Source organism: Xenopus laevis, chromosome 3L (assembly GCF_017654675.1).
Source record: "Xenopus laevis strain J_2021 chromosome 3L, Xenopus_laevis_v10.1, whole genome shotgun sequence".
NCBI classification, from domain to species: domain Eukaryota; kingdom Metazoa; phylum Chordata; class Amphibia; order Anura; family Pipidae; genus Xenopus; species Xenopus laevis.
Genome location: NC_054375.1, coordinates 132,134,796 through 132,151,866, shown reverse-complemented (window position 1 = coordinate 132,151,866; position 17,071 = coordinate 132,134,796). Strand labels below are relative to the sequence as shown.

General features: G+C 41.9%; 1 protein-coding gene across 2 annotated transcripts in view; it reads right to left on the bottom strand.

Annotated features, from left to right (window-relative positions):
- Positions 1-17,071, bottom strand: part of LOC108711553 (leucine-rich repeat transmembrane neuronal protein 4) — a 397,691-nt gene that overhangs the window by 17,136 nt on the left and 363,484 nt on the right. Inside the window, exon 3 of one of the 2 annotated variants that reach the window (XM_041586970.1) lies at positions 16,030-16,113. The exons of the other annotated variant lie outside the window; for it this stretch is intronic. Coding sequence (XP_041442904.1) covers positions 16,069-16,113 — 45 coding nt within the window. The 3' untranslated portion in view covers positions 16,030-16,068. The remainder of the gene's footprint in view (positions 1-16,029; positions 16,114-17,071) is intronic. 2 annotated transcript variants of the gene reach the window in all.

Genomic DNA, 17,071 nt, shown 5'->3' with positions numbered 1-17,071 from the left:
CTCCTCCCCCCAGCCACGTACAAGACCAGGGGTCCCCAAAAGGTCACCACTAGCCCCCTGGGAAGCGTGCTCCTGTTGGTCCTCCTCCTCCTCCTCCACAAAGCCACCTTCCTCCTCTGACTCCACTTCTGGCACCTCTCCCTGCGTTGCAGCAGGTGCCTGGGTTCGTTCTGGTGATTCCGACCAGAAATCGCGCGCTTCCAGCTCCTCGTCACGCTGGTCTACAGCCTCATCTGTCACTCGTCGCACGGCACGCTCCAGGAAGAAAGCGAAGGGTATTAGGTCGCTGATGGTGCCTTCGGTGCGACTGACCATATTTGTCACCTCTTCAAAAGGTCGCATGAGCCTGCAGGCATCGCGCATAAGCACCCAGTAACGGGGGAAAAAAATCCCCAGCTCTGCAGATCCAGTCCTACCACCCAGTTCAAAAAGGTACTCGTTGACGGCCCTTTGTTGTTGCAGCAGACGTTCCAACATAAGGAGCGTTGAATTCCAGCGAGTCTGGCTGTCAGAAATCAAACGCCTGACTGGCATGTTGTAGCGCTGCTGAATGTCAGCAAGGCGTGCCATGGCTGTGTAGGAACGTCTGAAATGGGCCGACACCTTTCTGGACTGGGTGAGAACGTCCTGGAATCCTGGGTACTTGGAGACAAAACGTTGGACTATTAAATTTAACACATGTGCCATGCAGGGCACATGTGTTAAATTGCCCAGTCTCAACGCTGCCAACAGATTGCTTCCATTGTCACACACCACTTTTCCGATCTGCAGTTGGTGTGGGGTCAGCCACCGATCGGCCTGTGACTGCAGAGATGACAGGAGTACAGATCCGGTATGGTTTTTGCTTTCCAGGCACGTCATCCCCAAGACAGCGTGACAACGGCGTACCTGGCACGTCGAATAGCCTAGGGGGAGCTGGGGGTGCACAGGTGTGGAGGAGGAGAAGGAGGACCCAGCAGCAGAGTAAGAAGAAGAAGAGGAAGAAGACGAGGTAGAGAGCGATGGAGGAGTAGAGGTGGTGGCAGAACCGCGTGCAATCCGTGGCGGTGACACCAACTCCACTGTTGTTGTTGAGCTACCCATTCCCTGCTTCCCAGCCATTACCAAGTTCACCCAGTGGGCAGTGTAGGTGACATACCTGCCCTGACCATGCTTGGAGGACCATGCGTCAGTAGTCATATGGACCTTTGGCCCAACACTAAGTGACAGAGATGCGGTAACTTGGCTCTGCACATGTTGGTACAGGTGTGGTATTCCCTTTTTAGAAAAAAAATTGCGGCTGGGTACCTTCCACTGCGGTGTCCCAATTGCTACAAATTTGCGGAAGGCCTCAGAGTCCACCAGCTGGTATGGTAAAAGCTGGCGGGCTAAGAGTGCAGACAAGCCAGCTGTCAGACGCCGGGCAAGGGGGTGACAGTCAGACATTGGCTTCTTACGCTCAAACATGGCCTTCACAGAAACTTGGCTGGTGGCAGATGACTGGGAATGGGAACAGGTGGTCAAGGTGGAAGGCGGAGTGGAGGGTGGTTCAGACGGGTCAAGGAGAGCAGAGGTAGAGCAGTAAGATGCTGGACCAGAAGGAGTGTGGCTTTTAGTTTGCCTGTTGCCTTTGAGGTGTTGCTCCCAAAGTGCTTTGTGCTTGCCGCTCATGTGCCTTCGCATAGAAGTTGTACCTATGTGGCTGTTGGGCTTACCAAGGCTCAGTTTCTGACTGCACTCATTGCAAATTACAATGCTTTTGTCAGAGGCACACACATTAAAAAAATCCCACACTGCTGACTTTTTGGAAGTGTGCGATCTGGCGGTAACAGTAGAAGTTGGCGGCATTGGCGGCAATAGCGGGTGCGTTGGCCGGCTGAACACAGGTGCCGATACATGTTGTTGCCCTACTGATCCCTGCGGGCTGTCCTCCCTGCTTCTTCTAAGTCTTATTCTCCTACTGCCTCTCTGACTCTCCGTCTCTCCATCTGAACTACCCTCCTCTTGCTCTCTTCTACTAGGCACCCACAAAACATCAATCTCCTCATCATCATTCTCCTCAGATGCATCAATTTCTTCTGACACATCACAGAAGGAAGCAGCAGCGGGGACCTCCTCCTCATCACTCATTATGTCCATCTCTATCGTGTTCTCTGCCAGAATTAAATCTGGTGTAAGGTCCTCATCTCCTTCATCTTCTTCTGGCAATAATGGTTGCGCATTACTCAGTTCAAGAAACTCATGGGAAAATAACTCCTCTGACTCCAGTGAAGAAGGGGCACCGGTGGTGGAGGAAGTGTTACGTGGGGTGGCCATAGCAGTGGAGGATGAGGAGGATGTTGTGGTAAAGTTAGAAACGGTAGAGGATGGGGTGTGCTGTGTAAGCCAGTCAACTACCTCTTCAGCATTTTGGGAGTTCAGGGTCATTAGCTTTTTAAAACTGGGCAATTTGCTAGGGCCACAGGATTGCATAGCAGCACGGCCCCTAGCACGGCCTCTGCGTGGCGGCCTGCCTTTGCCTGGCATTATTTTTAAAAAAACAACAACAACAAAAACTCAGTTGGTTTTTCTGGAAACGATAATACACACAGCTAGATGGCAGTTTGAAGAAAACAGTGTGCAAATAATGCCTACAAGGTCAACGTATACACTACTACAGTGGTGGATACGGATTACGTAAAATATATGAATGCTGCTTGAAAAAAAGTAACTCAAGTGGTTTTTCTAGAGACGATAATATTATCAATATTTAGACAAAATGTGAACAAGCTCACACAGCTAGATGGCGGGTTGAAGAAAACAGTGAGCAAATAATGCCTACAAGGTCAACGTATACACTACTACAGCGGTGGATACGGATTACGTAAAATATATGAATGCTGCTTGAAAAAAAGTAACTCAAGTGGTTTTTCTAGAGACGATAATATTATCAATATTTAGACAAAATGTGAACAAGCTCACACAGCTAGATGGCGGGTTGAAGAAAACACTGTGCAAATAATGCCTACAAGGTCAACGTATACACTACTACAGCGGTGGATACGGATTACGTAAAATATATTATGGCTGCTTGAAAAAAGTCACTCCGGTGTTTTTTCTGGAGACGGTAATATTATGGATATTTAGACAGAATGTGAACAAGGTCACACAGCTAGATGGCGGGTTGAAGAAAACAGTGTGCAAATAATGCCTACAAGGTCAACGTATACACTACTACAGCGGTGGATACGGATTACGTAAAATATATGAATGCTGCTTGAAAAAAAGTAACTCAAGTGGTTTTTCTAGAGACGATAATATTATCAATATTTAGACAAAATGTGAACAAGCTCACACAGCTAGATGGCGGGTTGAAGAAAACACTGTGCAAATAATGCCTACAAGGTCAACGTATACACTACTACAGCGGTGGATACGGATTACGTAAAATATATTATGGCTGCTTGAAAAAAGTCACTCCGGTGTTTTTTCTGGAGACGGTAATATTATGGATATTTAGACAGAATGTGAACAAGGTCACACAGCTAGATGGCGGGTTGAAGAAAACAGTGTGCAAATAATGCCTACAAGGTCAACGTATACACTACTACAGCGGTGGATACGGATTACGTAAAATATATGAATGCTGCTTGAAAAAAAGTAACTCAAGTGTTTTTTCTAGAGACGATAATATTATCAATATTTAGACAAAATGTGAACAAGCTCACACAGCTAGATGGCGGGTTGAAGAAAACACTGTGCAAATAATGCCTACAAGGTCAATGTATACACTACTACAGCGGTGGATACGGATTACGTAAAATATATTATGGCTGCTTGAAAAAAGTCACTCCGGTGTTTTTTCTGGAGACGGTAATATTATGGATATTTAGACAGAATGTGAACAAGGTCACACAGCTAGATGGCAGTTGGTTGAATAACACACTGGGCAAAAAATGCCTACAGGGCAAATAATGCCTAAAAGGTCAACTTATACACTACTACAGCGGTAGTAAAATAAAAAAAAGTAAAATAAAAAAAAAATGAATATTAAAAAAAAAAAATTAAAGTTGGTGCTGCTGAACTACTAGGAGCAGCAGATTAGCACACCAGTCCCACTCCCCAACACTGCTAGACTAATAGCACTGGGCTCTTATAGTAGTAGTAGAAGTAGTAGTAAAACAACAAAAAAATAAATAAAAGCAGTCCTTACAAGGACTACTGTTATTGCAGCAGTCAGCAGATGAGATCAGAAGCAGGACAGCTGCCCACAGCAGCTACATACAGAGCACTGCAGTAGAAGGTAGATTACTAGCCAGCAAAGCTACCTAAGCTTAAATGTCCCTCAAACCCCTGCAGACTTCTGTCCCTCCAATAACAGAGCAGTATCAAAACGATTACTAGCCAGCAAACTTTCAACTGTCCCTGAAATCACTAACAGGCAGCAGCTCTCTCCCTACACTATCTCTTCAGCACACACAGGCAGAGTGAAAAAACGCTGCAGGGCTTCGGTTTTTATAGGGAAGGGGAGTGGTCCAGGGGAGAGCTTCCTGATTGGCTGCCATGTACCTGCTGGTCTGGGGTGAGAGGGCAAAAAAAAGCGCCAACAATGGCGAACCCAAAATGGCGAACGTCGCGCGACGTTCGCGAACTTCCGGCGAGCGCGAACACCCGATGTTCGCGCGAACAAGTTCGCCGGCGAACAGTTCGCGACATCTCTAATGGGCAGATACAGTACCCACTTGGTCTGAAGAAGCTGTAATGTTAACTTTATCTTAAACTTCTGAAGATCTTCAGTTACAGGGCTCAATTAGCTGTGGTAGTGATGTTCTAGGAACAGTTTCTTCTAATTACATTGCTACTGCTAAATTTAAAAGAATCTTATTTAACTTGGATGACTGTATAACCATTAAAACATCCAATCCAGCAGAGACAACCTGTCAGAATACCATGCTCATGACAGCCCACAACTCCAACCATCTCAGTCAATCATTGTTTGGAGTTGGAAGGCCACAGCTATGACTTCCCCAGCAGCTGAGATGTCAGCTGACTCCATGTCATCAGGGAGATAATGATCCAGACATGGTGTTGTCGAGCCTTTTGCTGCTCTTTACCATTAAGGTGTGCAGCGGAATAATTATCTCACTGATGACATGGAGAGAGTTGACGTCTGTACAGTATGAGCGCTGTGCACTGAACTGGGAATAATAACGTCTATCCTGGTGTCACTTTCAAAGATCAAATAAGAATCCACCCTGTGGTGAACTGATTGAACAGAGCCTTCAAAGCCGATAGCAGCAGTGCAGATAAATAGAGCAATTTTACCATCATTTAGTACTTTAACAAAATTATGCTTTTCTCTTAAAATAATGTAGTGCCGTGGTGTTTTGAGGGCAATGGCCCATAGTTTGATAATACCCCTCCATAGACAACCTTGCCAGTTATTAAAAATGCAACATTTGCACTGGCTGGGTGATCATATTTACTATGGAAAGGAATTTAAGCATTTTGACATTTTATGCCATTGCCCCTAGTTATTTACGGCCTGCTACATTGCAAGGAAAGGGCCACCACAGAGTTCATAGCTTTTACCCTCGGAATTCCACCAAACCCTGTTTTCTCCATAGAGGCAGATGATGGGTATTGTATTCATTCATCTACTTACACAATGTCTCCTTATGCCATATAACAGTTGCTATCTGCTTTTATCTTGGATTTTAGTGAAGAATTCTGCTGGAGTAGCACTATTAACTGATGCATTTTTGAAAAAAAAACATGTTTTCCGATGATAAGATCCCTTTAAGTAGGAGAAATAACAGCCTGCCAGAAAGTATTTCCATCCTAAAGTGCAGGCACAAGTCACATGACTGGGGCAGCTGGGAAATTGACAATATGTCAGATTTCAAAATTGAATATTACAAAATCTGTTTGCTCTTTTGAGAAATGGATTTCAGTGCAGCATTCTGCTGGAGCAGCACTATCAACTGATTCATTTTGAAAAATTTTTTTTTTTTTCCATGTCAGTATCCCTTTAACTTATAATATCCTTATATTTTACAAGAGGGGGTACTTTATTCACTTTATAATATATAAAATGATTGCTATATATTATAAAAATGGAAAAAGACATCATTAGTGGCATGCTATGAGTAGGGTCTATGGCATGCTATACATTTTTCCTACAGATGGAAAAACACAGGTGAAGAAAAAGCAGGGCAGTTTTATTACTGAAATAATAAGTGAAATATTTTCAGTGCTAATCCTATTTGCCCCATTTATCAAGTGTTAAACGTGTGCTGTGAATCCTGATCGCACATAGTATATTAGATCACCATTAGCTCTTTTCAGGCATAATTTTAACATACATAAATCACCACTTAGCTCATGATAGTATAATGCCAAACACTCTGACCGCACAGACCCGGTTAACAGAGTGTCAGGACCTTTTATTCAGGAAACCCTATTGGTGTCAGACTGTGTGTCCTGTCAGAGTCTCTCCACCAAAGAACTGACTTCTAGGGTCCATTCTATATACACCATTAGATATGAAAGGACTATGTACTGATAATATCTGTTTCATCTCCTTTAAATATTGTCCATGTTGCCCACTGTGAAACTGGGTACTGACAACAGTCAGCTGTATTCTAAATACACACCAGGGAGAGCAAAAGAAGAATATGTTCTTGGAATAAGAGTACAGCCCAGCCTGTTTATTTGACAATATAATATTATTCTATATATATCCCAAATGCATATTATTGCAATGCCTAATAGGGGATTTAAATCATCTCACCAATTACTGTTTCACTGGAACTTGCGATCTACTATTCCTGATGACAATCGCACAGGGTCATTTTCTGATATCAGCTTTAGCAGAGCGAAGTTGTTTTCTGCCAGCTCAGAGGTTTTATTTCTGATATTTATATTTCAATATAAACAATCTGTAGCTTTTTCTCTGCTTCGGTCAAGTGATTTTCTCTGACCCTGAGAAGATAACTAGAATCCCTGCCATAATGCAAGAAGCTAGATAGATAATTATAATGTACCCGTCCCTATTGGTCAGAATCAAACCAAAGGCTTCAGATACAATACTTCCCAATGTCAACTTTTTCCAATACACTTGTGTGTAGGGATGTAGCGAACTGTTCTGCGGCGAACTTGTTCGCGCGAACATCGGCTGTTCGCGTCCACCGCAAGTTCGCGAACGTCGCGCGACGTTCGCCAATAGGCGTTCGCGTCAAAATCGTTCGACCATTCGACCATTCGATCGCTAAAATCGAACGATTTTCGTTCGATTCGAACGAAAATCGTTCGATCGAACGATTAAAAATCCTACGATCGTTCGAATCGAACGATTTTCAGATGTTCGAAGTTCGCGAACAGTTCGCGAACTGTTCGCATTTTTTGCCGGTGTTCGTGAACGGCGTTCGCGAACACATACTCGGCGGTTCGCTACATCCCTACTTGTGTGCCCCCTGACCCCTCCAGTCATGTCAGAAAGGGGAGTACAGTATGGGTATATTAATAAGGATGGTGTCTCGGGTTGGTTTGGTTTTAGGTTGGGTGGGTTTTAGGCTGGGAGTGGGTGGGTAGGTTTTTTGATTGGGAGTAGGTGGGTTAGGGTTGGGTGCAAATCAGCTTTTTGTCAATCCACACATCACTAATACATATATATCAGTGGTAGTGATGGGCGAATTTATTCGCCAGGCGCAAATTTGCGGTGAATTTGCACGATTTGCCGCTGGCGAATAAATTTGCGAAACGGGCACGAAAATTCGCTTGCGAAGATTCACCATCGTCAAAAAAAATGGATGCCGTCGCATTTTTGCCAAAAAAAACGGACGCCGGCATCAAAACCGAGACGAATTTTTCGGCGAAGCTAAAAGGCACAAATTCGTCCATCACTAATCAGTGGTCATGGATACATAGCAATCCTCTACCTATCTGCGTAGATGAATGATATTTAAAGCAATATGGCTTCTATCCAGATGTCTACATGCAAATATGTTTGTCTGGGCTGAGTCTTTCTTTATAGACATCTAGGGTAAGGTTTCCCATAGCAGTCCCCACTCACATCCCGTCAACGATAAGAAGAAATGTCATAAGCTATGACCTTAAAAGTTTCAGTTACATTATCATAACAGTAAAATAAGTTATATGTAAGAATAAAATTGCTTTTCAATGAGGTCAGTAAGAATACAATTCTTGTTATAGCGGGTGCCGCCATGATAAATGTATTTATTTTGTTTGTCAGCTGAATTAAACACAGGCAGAGGAACAAGTGGCACTGTCCAGCACTGCACAGGTTAATTAGGATGCCACAGGCAATGTTTGTGGCTCTGATGATGATAATTTATAGCGCATAGTAATTTGCCCTAATTGTGTGGATTAGTGGTCCCATGAGCTTATTATGTATTATTTAGAGTGACCAGTAAATGGCACGCTAATGGTTTGTGGTCTGGCAGCTTTTATCAGAGGCTTTTGTTTACATTCATTATGGAAAGGTTCATGAACTGCATTAAATTAAATCAGCGAAAAGCAGCCCTGTCTGTATCTGTCATATGAGGAGATTCATATTCACCAGAGGCTGTTATGAGATGATCAGGACAGCAGACTCTCCTGGGAAGATGCCTTGCTCATTGTAAGATTACATGTGTTTGATGGTAGTCACTCACTTTGAAGAATCAGAAATGTATCTAGAAATTACTTTTCCCCCTACACCTCCCCCCCAAGAGTCTGCCTCCTCTATAGTTAACCTGCCGGTTAGCAAGTTCTTCTTACTGAAAGACAGAAAGTTTTGGGTTCAAAAGTGCTAACTCTAACCCTATTCTGTGAATATGCTGTGAATTGGGAAGCAACTGTTGGTATATGTTTATAAATACAACAAATATTTGGTGGCGCATTCAGGGAGGGGTTTGAAAAGAAGAAATACCAGAAGGAGAAACCACACAAAGCCAGCGTGACATATTACTTACAGTCTTGAATTTAAGAATCAGTTTACTGGTTCTATGAAGTTCCAGAATGTCCAGTTCTGGAATAATATTCCGTTTTACTCAGTCGACATCTCCAGATTGTTGAGTCTATACAAGCTGTCCATCTACAGTTTCCTTCCAACAGTTATCATTTGCAGAGGTATTGCAATTGATAGGGAACAATGATTTACAGTGGGGGTTATGGAACAAGGTGATGAATGTTTATAACACCAGTTGCTTCCCCACATAAAGGCCAATCGCTAAGGTTATTTCATAAAGTCAACTGAGATTTTCTGTTGACCATCAGTGACCAAACACAGCTATTGTAATGAGTACAGACAGTGTGCTTGCCTTTGCAAGCACCACCGTGACTTCAATATTTTCTTACTAGGACTGTCAGGAACTGTGTTTGAACCAGGGACCTGTTGTATTCCTACCACTGCTTCTCCCACTTGAGCCACAGGAGGCAGTGTAGTGGCAGCAGCCTCATAGGAACACTATCAGAAGCGCACTTAGGGCCACTGGATCTGTCACAGGGTACAGTACGTCTCACAAGGATTGTCGTCAGTTAAAATCCACATTTATTGGATCTTGTTTAAAACCATATAACATGCCAAAAAATTTGGAGATAGGGCAGGGGAGTGGCCCTAAATACGCTTCTGATAGTGTTTCTATATGGCTGCCCACGTGACCAGAGTGGAATGGCTTTACCAGACAGTGGGTAATGATTTTCTCACCCTCCTACATTTGGCGTTCTGATGCGTGTTTTCTCTTTCAATCACCCTGACATATTATCTACAGTGACACTGCCTCCATGTCAATCTTCCCCTTGTTAAAGGGCTATTTAATCCTTCTTCCCCATCTCCCCATTGCTGCATCGTTGGCCAACCTGCCTTATTCTAGCCTTGTGTTGTGTTACTGATCTTGATCTGCTTTGGTTCTTGTGATCTTGTTCCTGACCCTGTTCCTGCCTAGTAAGTCCCACTCCTGTCTTTGTTTTCCATTATCTGATCTCCCGGTTTCCTGACTCTGCAAGTTGTCCATGTTCTCTCTGGTTCTGACTCCCCAGACTGACCTCGGCTTGTTTCCTGCCTCTGTTAGTTCTCTGCCTGTCCTGACCTTCGGCTTGTTTTTGGATTACATTTGCCTGCCACCTGCCCTTGACCTTCGGCCTGTTTCAAGGACTTGTTTTCTGCCTGCCCTCGTTTGTGCTTATCTGCAGAGGTGTTTTTATTTTATTAAAACAGTTGATAAACAGCATATCGGCTCCTGTCCTTTTAATTACCAGCAATATTCTTACCTTTCAGCAGGTCCACTGGATTCTGGGCTCAGATACTGCTACATACAAACATACAATCTTTGCTGTCCAGCCCCCATTAGTATCAGTACTGAGTCCCTGAGTATTGATACTAATTGGGCAGGAGGACTTATGTTATTTGTCCATATCAGACCTGCAAGTAGCGGCCATGTTTTCCCAGATCAAAGGGAAAATATCTCACAACATGCCATTCTACTGCTCTTAGCTATATGATATTCTGATAAATCTATCAAAAAGGCCCACTCTACAGTGCAATGTTGGTCATTTACTTTGTAATCATGAAAGAATGACAATTACCTAAAATAAAGCCCTCACTGAAATGAGCTTTTCTATCAAAGAAAGAGGGTTTTTTACTGTGCTGCCCTCACTGTAAACGATTCTCTACCTTGCCTCTAGCATTGCAATCGCAGCCTTGATAAATCTGTGCAACTCCTGTTTCACTAAAGGATAACTATATGCTATTTTACTGGAGTTTATTTTCTTATGAATGAAAGAACTTGTGTGCACTGAATATATTTTCGCTGCATATCATTGTTTAAACCCAACTATGGGGTAATGTAATTACATTTGCTGATCTAATTTATTGCTGTGAGTCACTAGGCCACATGTGAATGTAGTATATGTAATGTTAATTATATTAATCTTTATATAATGTATCACCTAAAGGGTTAGGCCACACTGGGCGTTTTGGGGAGATTTGGTCACCTGGCGACTTATCGTCTTTGCGGCGACCAATCTCCCCAAACACCTTCCCTGACTCTGCACCTGCTAAAATGAAAAAACGCCGGCACTAATCACACACGGCGATTCGTTTTCTGAAGTCGCCCGAAGTTTCCTCATGAGGCAAGGGTAACCGGGCCCCTCCTGCTGCACACATCCACTAGCCCTGCCCCTATGCAATAGGATTTTATATAAATATGGGTAATGTGGGACTGGGGACATGCATAGAGTCGTGAGTAAGAGGCATAGGTTTCTACTGGAGTTTCTACTGGAGTGCCTTTTCCTGCAGTCACAAGGTCTGCCACTGATAGTTCCTCCATTGCCCCTATCACACAACATACTAGAGACAATCTTAATGGCAGCCAAATAACCTACTTTGCACAAATTCTTGGGAACAAACCTCCTGACATGGGTCCTCCTAATTCTTGAATGAATCAGTTAATAGTGCTGCTCCAGCAGAATTCTGCAGTGAAATCCATTTCTCAAAAGAGCAAACAGATTTTTTTATATTCAATTTTGAAATCTGACATGGGGCTAGATATATTGTCAATTTCCCAGCTACCCCAAAATTATTATGAAATTATTATGCCCAGCTTCAGAGAATCCCCCACCCATTAATTTCCATTGTTTAGGAGAGCTTTAGATGACAAATAGGCATGTTTTGGGCCAAAGAAACCTATCTAATATATATATATACAGCTGTATTTTCATTTAATTTTTTTCATTTGGTAATATACAGTAAGCCCCCTCAAAAGGATCCATTTTCATTTCAGTGTGAGGAGCATGATGTTAGCATTAATCCTACAATATTCTTCTTCTTTACGCCTGGCCACAAAATAGCAAAGGAACTGAGGACAATTTATGTATATATGCTATCTACATTCGGCCAAAAGAAGGAGCATTTCATGGACTACCTGTGTTATCTCCTGTATCCCAGGATCATGACAAGATAAAGAAAACAGACCAAAGAGCCTGTTAACATGTAATGAGGGCAGAAGGAGATTCTTGTACACAACCTGCAAAGCAAGATAAAAAGGAAAACAAGAAATGTGTGCCTCCGTGCGTTTCGCCTGCTCACATCTAATCTGAAACTTAAGTTGGCTGTATCTTCAGACTAAAGAAAGATGATTCTTTCATGATTCGGCTAGATTTAATGGAGGAAAGGATAAGTGGAACGGACAGGTTGGCTCAGTCATTGTAGCAGAATTAATTCTAAGAACTAAACAATTTTTAGTCAATATGATCCTGATTCATTTCATTGCTTGGCCCTGTCTACGATACACGGACATGAGGTGGCAAGAAAAATGGACTCGGGCTGGATGTAGGAGACAGGAGGCACTGAGATTTGCATTTGTGGGGCATACACGTGAAGGCTAGCCGGCAGAACAAAAGCAAAAAGGCAAAGTCATATACAGATGCAGCCACTTTGGTTTGTCTGTTTGACACAGAATAACTAAACACAGATATCCCATTTATCTCATTTAACACAGAAAACTGAGTCACAACATCCCATCTAATTAAAGCATTCACCATTGTTCACAATGGTGCTTTGGTATGCTAATGGAAAGGTTAAATGCATTAAATGAGTTAAGATGACTTTAGATAACGCAGTTTCTTCAATTAACCTTGAGTCATGACGCATTTATCTCACAAATCCAAGTGGCTTCATCTGTACAGCAAATATATGAAGCACAATCATGCAGATGTGGAAATTCCATTTTTACAATTTTCTAAGGACCAATATGTCCTCAGTGTTTCATGCAAACGTGTGCTTCACACAATGAAATACCTTTATTTCCATCATTTTAGGGAATTTCTCTGCACAGGCTATACCGCAATCAAAAGAGTAGTTTCTGCTATGGAGAGCTCCACTACAATGAGCCTTTCCCCTATGTTTTAGGCTACAGTCCCTTTCTTTTCTGCTATCAAACAAAGGTGTAATGTTTACAAGTATTGACAGTGACCTTTATCTCATTAAAACATTTGGGTCCCTTATGATATACAGTACATTTAAGGACATTTTGAGGATCACGTTGGTCAGTGTTTTGGATATGCCTATGTCTATGATTAAGTGCCAGCTTCTTTGAACATGTTTTTGGAATTAACTTGCTTGCTTTACTTTGGCCTGTTTGTGGACTTTTTTTGGAGTGGAAGCATTTTGTAACATGAAGCCATAGGTCTTAGCTAACATATATTATACCATTGGGCAAGACTAAGCTAAAATTACAAGACTCAGGCACAATAAAGGATGGCCTGTTTAGGTGGGATACACTAAAGTTTTGGAATGCTGAAGAAGCCCTAGATCTAAAGTTAAATTATCTTGGCTTTATGCTGTACTCCTCAATTATTATTCAATTATTACTGTTTATATCAAAAGAAAAACTGCTTAATAGGAGCAGGGGGGCCTGGGAGAGGGACATTAGACAGCTAACTGACTACCAGTAGTCTAGGGTCCAGGAAGCCCTAAACAGGTAGAGTACCAGGTATAGAGGGATACAGCTATATATACTGTATGATACACAAAGTCTACACTAGACTTACTAAAATCCCTATCCCAAAAGATCCAAAGTGGAGTTATCTATATATCATGCCCAACACACTACTGGAGTATAACTTAATTGTATTTCTCTTTAATGTATGTTCATTCAAAATGGTTTATTACAGAGATTTAACAATCTGGCAGTTTTGCCTGAACTCTTAAGCTTATACAATCAGTTAGCTATCAAGATTGTACATGTACAAAGATGATTTGTCTAACCTTAAAAAAAATATACATTAATACATGCAGTGGAGCAGGGAAATGTATCATAGCCTGTATATATTAAAATGTTAGAATTTTTCCCTATAGCCATGGAAGACCAGGCAAAAATCAGAAATGACAGAAAATCAAAAAGTCAAGTTACCATATGTATAGTTGAATGGAGTAATGGCACTGTTGAAGAGGAGATGAGACAGTGATAACTAATGAAAGAACAGAAAGTGGAGAGCTTTATAGGGGCAAGTTAAGACATAATGACTGCAGACGGCACATATCAGAGGCTGTAGCAACAGAGAAATTACTGCTGTTTCCTTTAGCTCTAAAGATAAAAAAGTGTTTTCGATGATTAAAGATGAAAAGGGAACAAAAAGATCATTCATGATGGATCAGAACTTCATGTTCTCCATGACTTGTTAGCAATGATGCAGGATTTGGGTCATTGAGCTAATTGATAACAACAGCCAGGTAGAAGCCAGTGTCAGTACCACCAGGAGGATGCTTGTTCCTCACAATAGACCTTTGATTAGACTTTTTATCTCACTCTTTTATTAATCTGTGCAGTTAGGATAATAAGAATCTTTCAGAAACTATTTGGCCATGTGTTTTTGTTGCATTGTGACCCTTACAAACTTTTAAAATTGAGCAGTGTGCTTGTCCTGGAATGGTGCGTGTACAATCGTTAAGATGATAATGAAGCTTTAAAAAGAGAAAGTCAGCTGGGATCTGCTTAGCTTCAGAATATTTTTTTTTAATGCATCAAAAGATCCTTGTGGATGAATCTTCCTTCTGTATGGGCGCATCTAACTCTTGGAGCTTGGAACCAACATTCACTGTCTATCTACCCTAGCTTTACAGAGCTTTCTGGTTTTGTTGGCATCTCCATTACATGTGAAGATGGAGGAAATGTCCAGTGATCTCCAACCATTGGATGTTGCTCCCAGTGCCCCCAAAGCAGGTGATTATTTTTTCTTTTCCTGGCTTGGAGGAAAGTTTTAGTTACATTAAAACCATATGTAATGCCAAACAGATTCTCATGTAGGCTACCAGTCCACATAGGGGTACCAATAGTCAATCACAGCCCATTCTTGGCACTCCCAGGAACTTTTTGCATGCTTAAGTAGCTCTAAGATTTGAATGTGGCTCACAGGTAAAAAAAAAGGTTGGGGATCAGTTGTTCTAGACCTTTGGCTCAGCTGCCTCACTATGTCCTACCAACTAATTTTATAAAATTGATTTATTATCACACCCTTTTTTGTTGTAGCTCTGTGACACATTGCACCAACATCTGTATCCTTACTCATAAATAGATTCCTTGAAAGAGTTCTTTTGAATTACCTTCCATATATTTTTTATGAATACATTTATTATGGGTAATTGTTAAAACTGTCTTGAAGACTTGCAATCATGGGTCCCTTTGTTCTTGCACCTCATCAGATCACCATTTCCAGTAGATAACTTCATGTAAAGTGGCCCTAGCTAACTTCGCTACAACAACCAGGACATTGTGCGGTGGAACGCACGACCAGAAGTTCAGAAGTCACCTGGGTACCAGTCCATATTAAACAATTAAATCCCAAAATGACAGCACTCGCAGAAAAATTTCAACAATGATGAAGGTTCCAATAAGGAACAGAAACGTAGGATTACAATAAACCTTTATTACTTTCACTCCATTGCTTTGTTGAAATTTTCCTGCGAGTGCTGTCATTTTGGGATTTACTGTTGCTCCCAGTGGCCTCAAAGCAGGCGCAGGTTGCATAAAAACCTGGGTTACAGTTAAACAGAGTCTCCTGTAAGCTGCCAGTACACAATGGGCCACCAAATAGCCAACCATATCCTTTATTTGGCACACTCAATGAGCTTTTTTCATGCTTGCGTTGCTCCCCAGCTCTTTTTACATGTGAATGTTGGTCACAGGTTAAAAAAGGTTGGGGACCTCATCTGTACAAGAACCCTTGATGGATTGAATATAACAGTATGGATATGTCAGACATAATACTGATGTAACATAGAGACCAGATATAGTAAAAAAATTGTGTTCTAAATCTATGTCCTATGCCAATGAAGAAAGCATAGATGAACCCATTTCTTAATCATGCGTCCATTTACCAGTCTAACACATAATATTCCAGCATTTAATGAATACATTGTTAATGGAACATGGGATCTCTAGTTTGGGTGCAGTAGGGTCAATGTCTTGAGTCTACTAAATGTGAACTCTTATTCGCCTAAGGATGGAAAGGAGGCATGCTTGCTTGTAATTATTGGGTGCCAACTAATGGAAAAACTGAAATAGCTCTCACCTCCTAGGCATGTGGCCTCAGCTCAGCTCAGGGTTTGGGTCAGCAAAGGGAAGCTTGCACTGTGGACACCTGACTGTATCTGGCCTGTGGACAGAAAAGAGGGGCTTCAGAATACCATCCAGTCTGTCAATCATAACCATAGATGCCAACTTATCATACAGGACCTTCATCATACCACTGTGCTAAGGTAGACAAAGGGCAAAAGGGGACATGGAAAGGCATGCATTGACATTTTGGACCAACAATGCTTACATGTCATGTATAATCACAATATGAAATTGATGGAACGCTCTTTTGAAGGATGAGTGCAACCAATTGAATGAAAGAGGATGGATGTCAATATGTTTCTTATAATGAAACTTAACACATTTTGTTGCTGTTTTGAGTTCGCTCTGATAACAATAAACGGTTTTGTTCTGTTTGATTAAACATAAACACCCAGGTTGTCCACTCTGGTCAGCCAATACTAGGCTGTTGCCATTTTGTGATCAAAAGATTTGGAATACTGGAGCTCTGGCTTGGCTTTGGCTTATTTGAGCCCCGTTGCATTGGCATAGGCTTTATAGGACATACACTATACATATCACACTAAAAATCCCCGAACTGAAAAAAAACAGATATAAAATAAAGAAAAAAATAGGCATCATTATTTTACTGCAGAATCATCACCATGGACATAATAGTAGTATAGGGCTGGCATGTTAACAGGCTGATCAGTGCAAATGGGACTTGCCAGTTGCCAGCAGTGATGGGTGATTTTTTTCCCGTTTCACTTCACAGAAAAATTTGCGAATTTCCAGCAAATTTCGCAAAACAGCAAAGAATTCACGAAATTCTAATTCTGATGCCCGAGTCAATTCACGTCAATTTCCGCTCATGCCAGCGTTAAAGACAATGGGTGTCCGAATACTGTTGACACACGATGGTTTTGAAGCGAACAACTTTTCCGTTTTGTTTTGGCGTGGAACTTCGCCGCAAATTCACGCCTGCCGAATTGATTCGCCCATCACTAGATGCCAGTGTTAAAAAACAGGAAGATGTA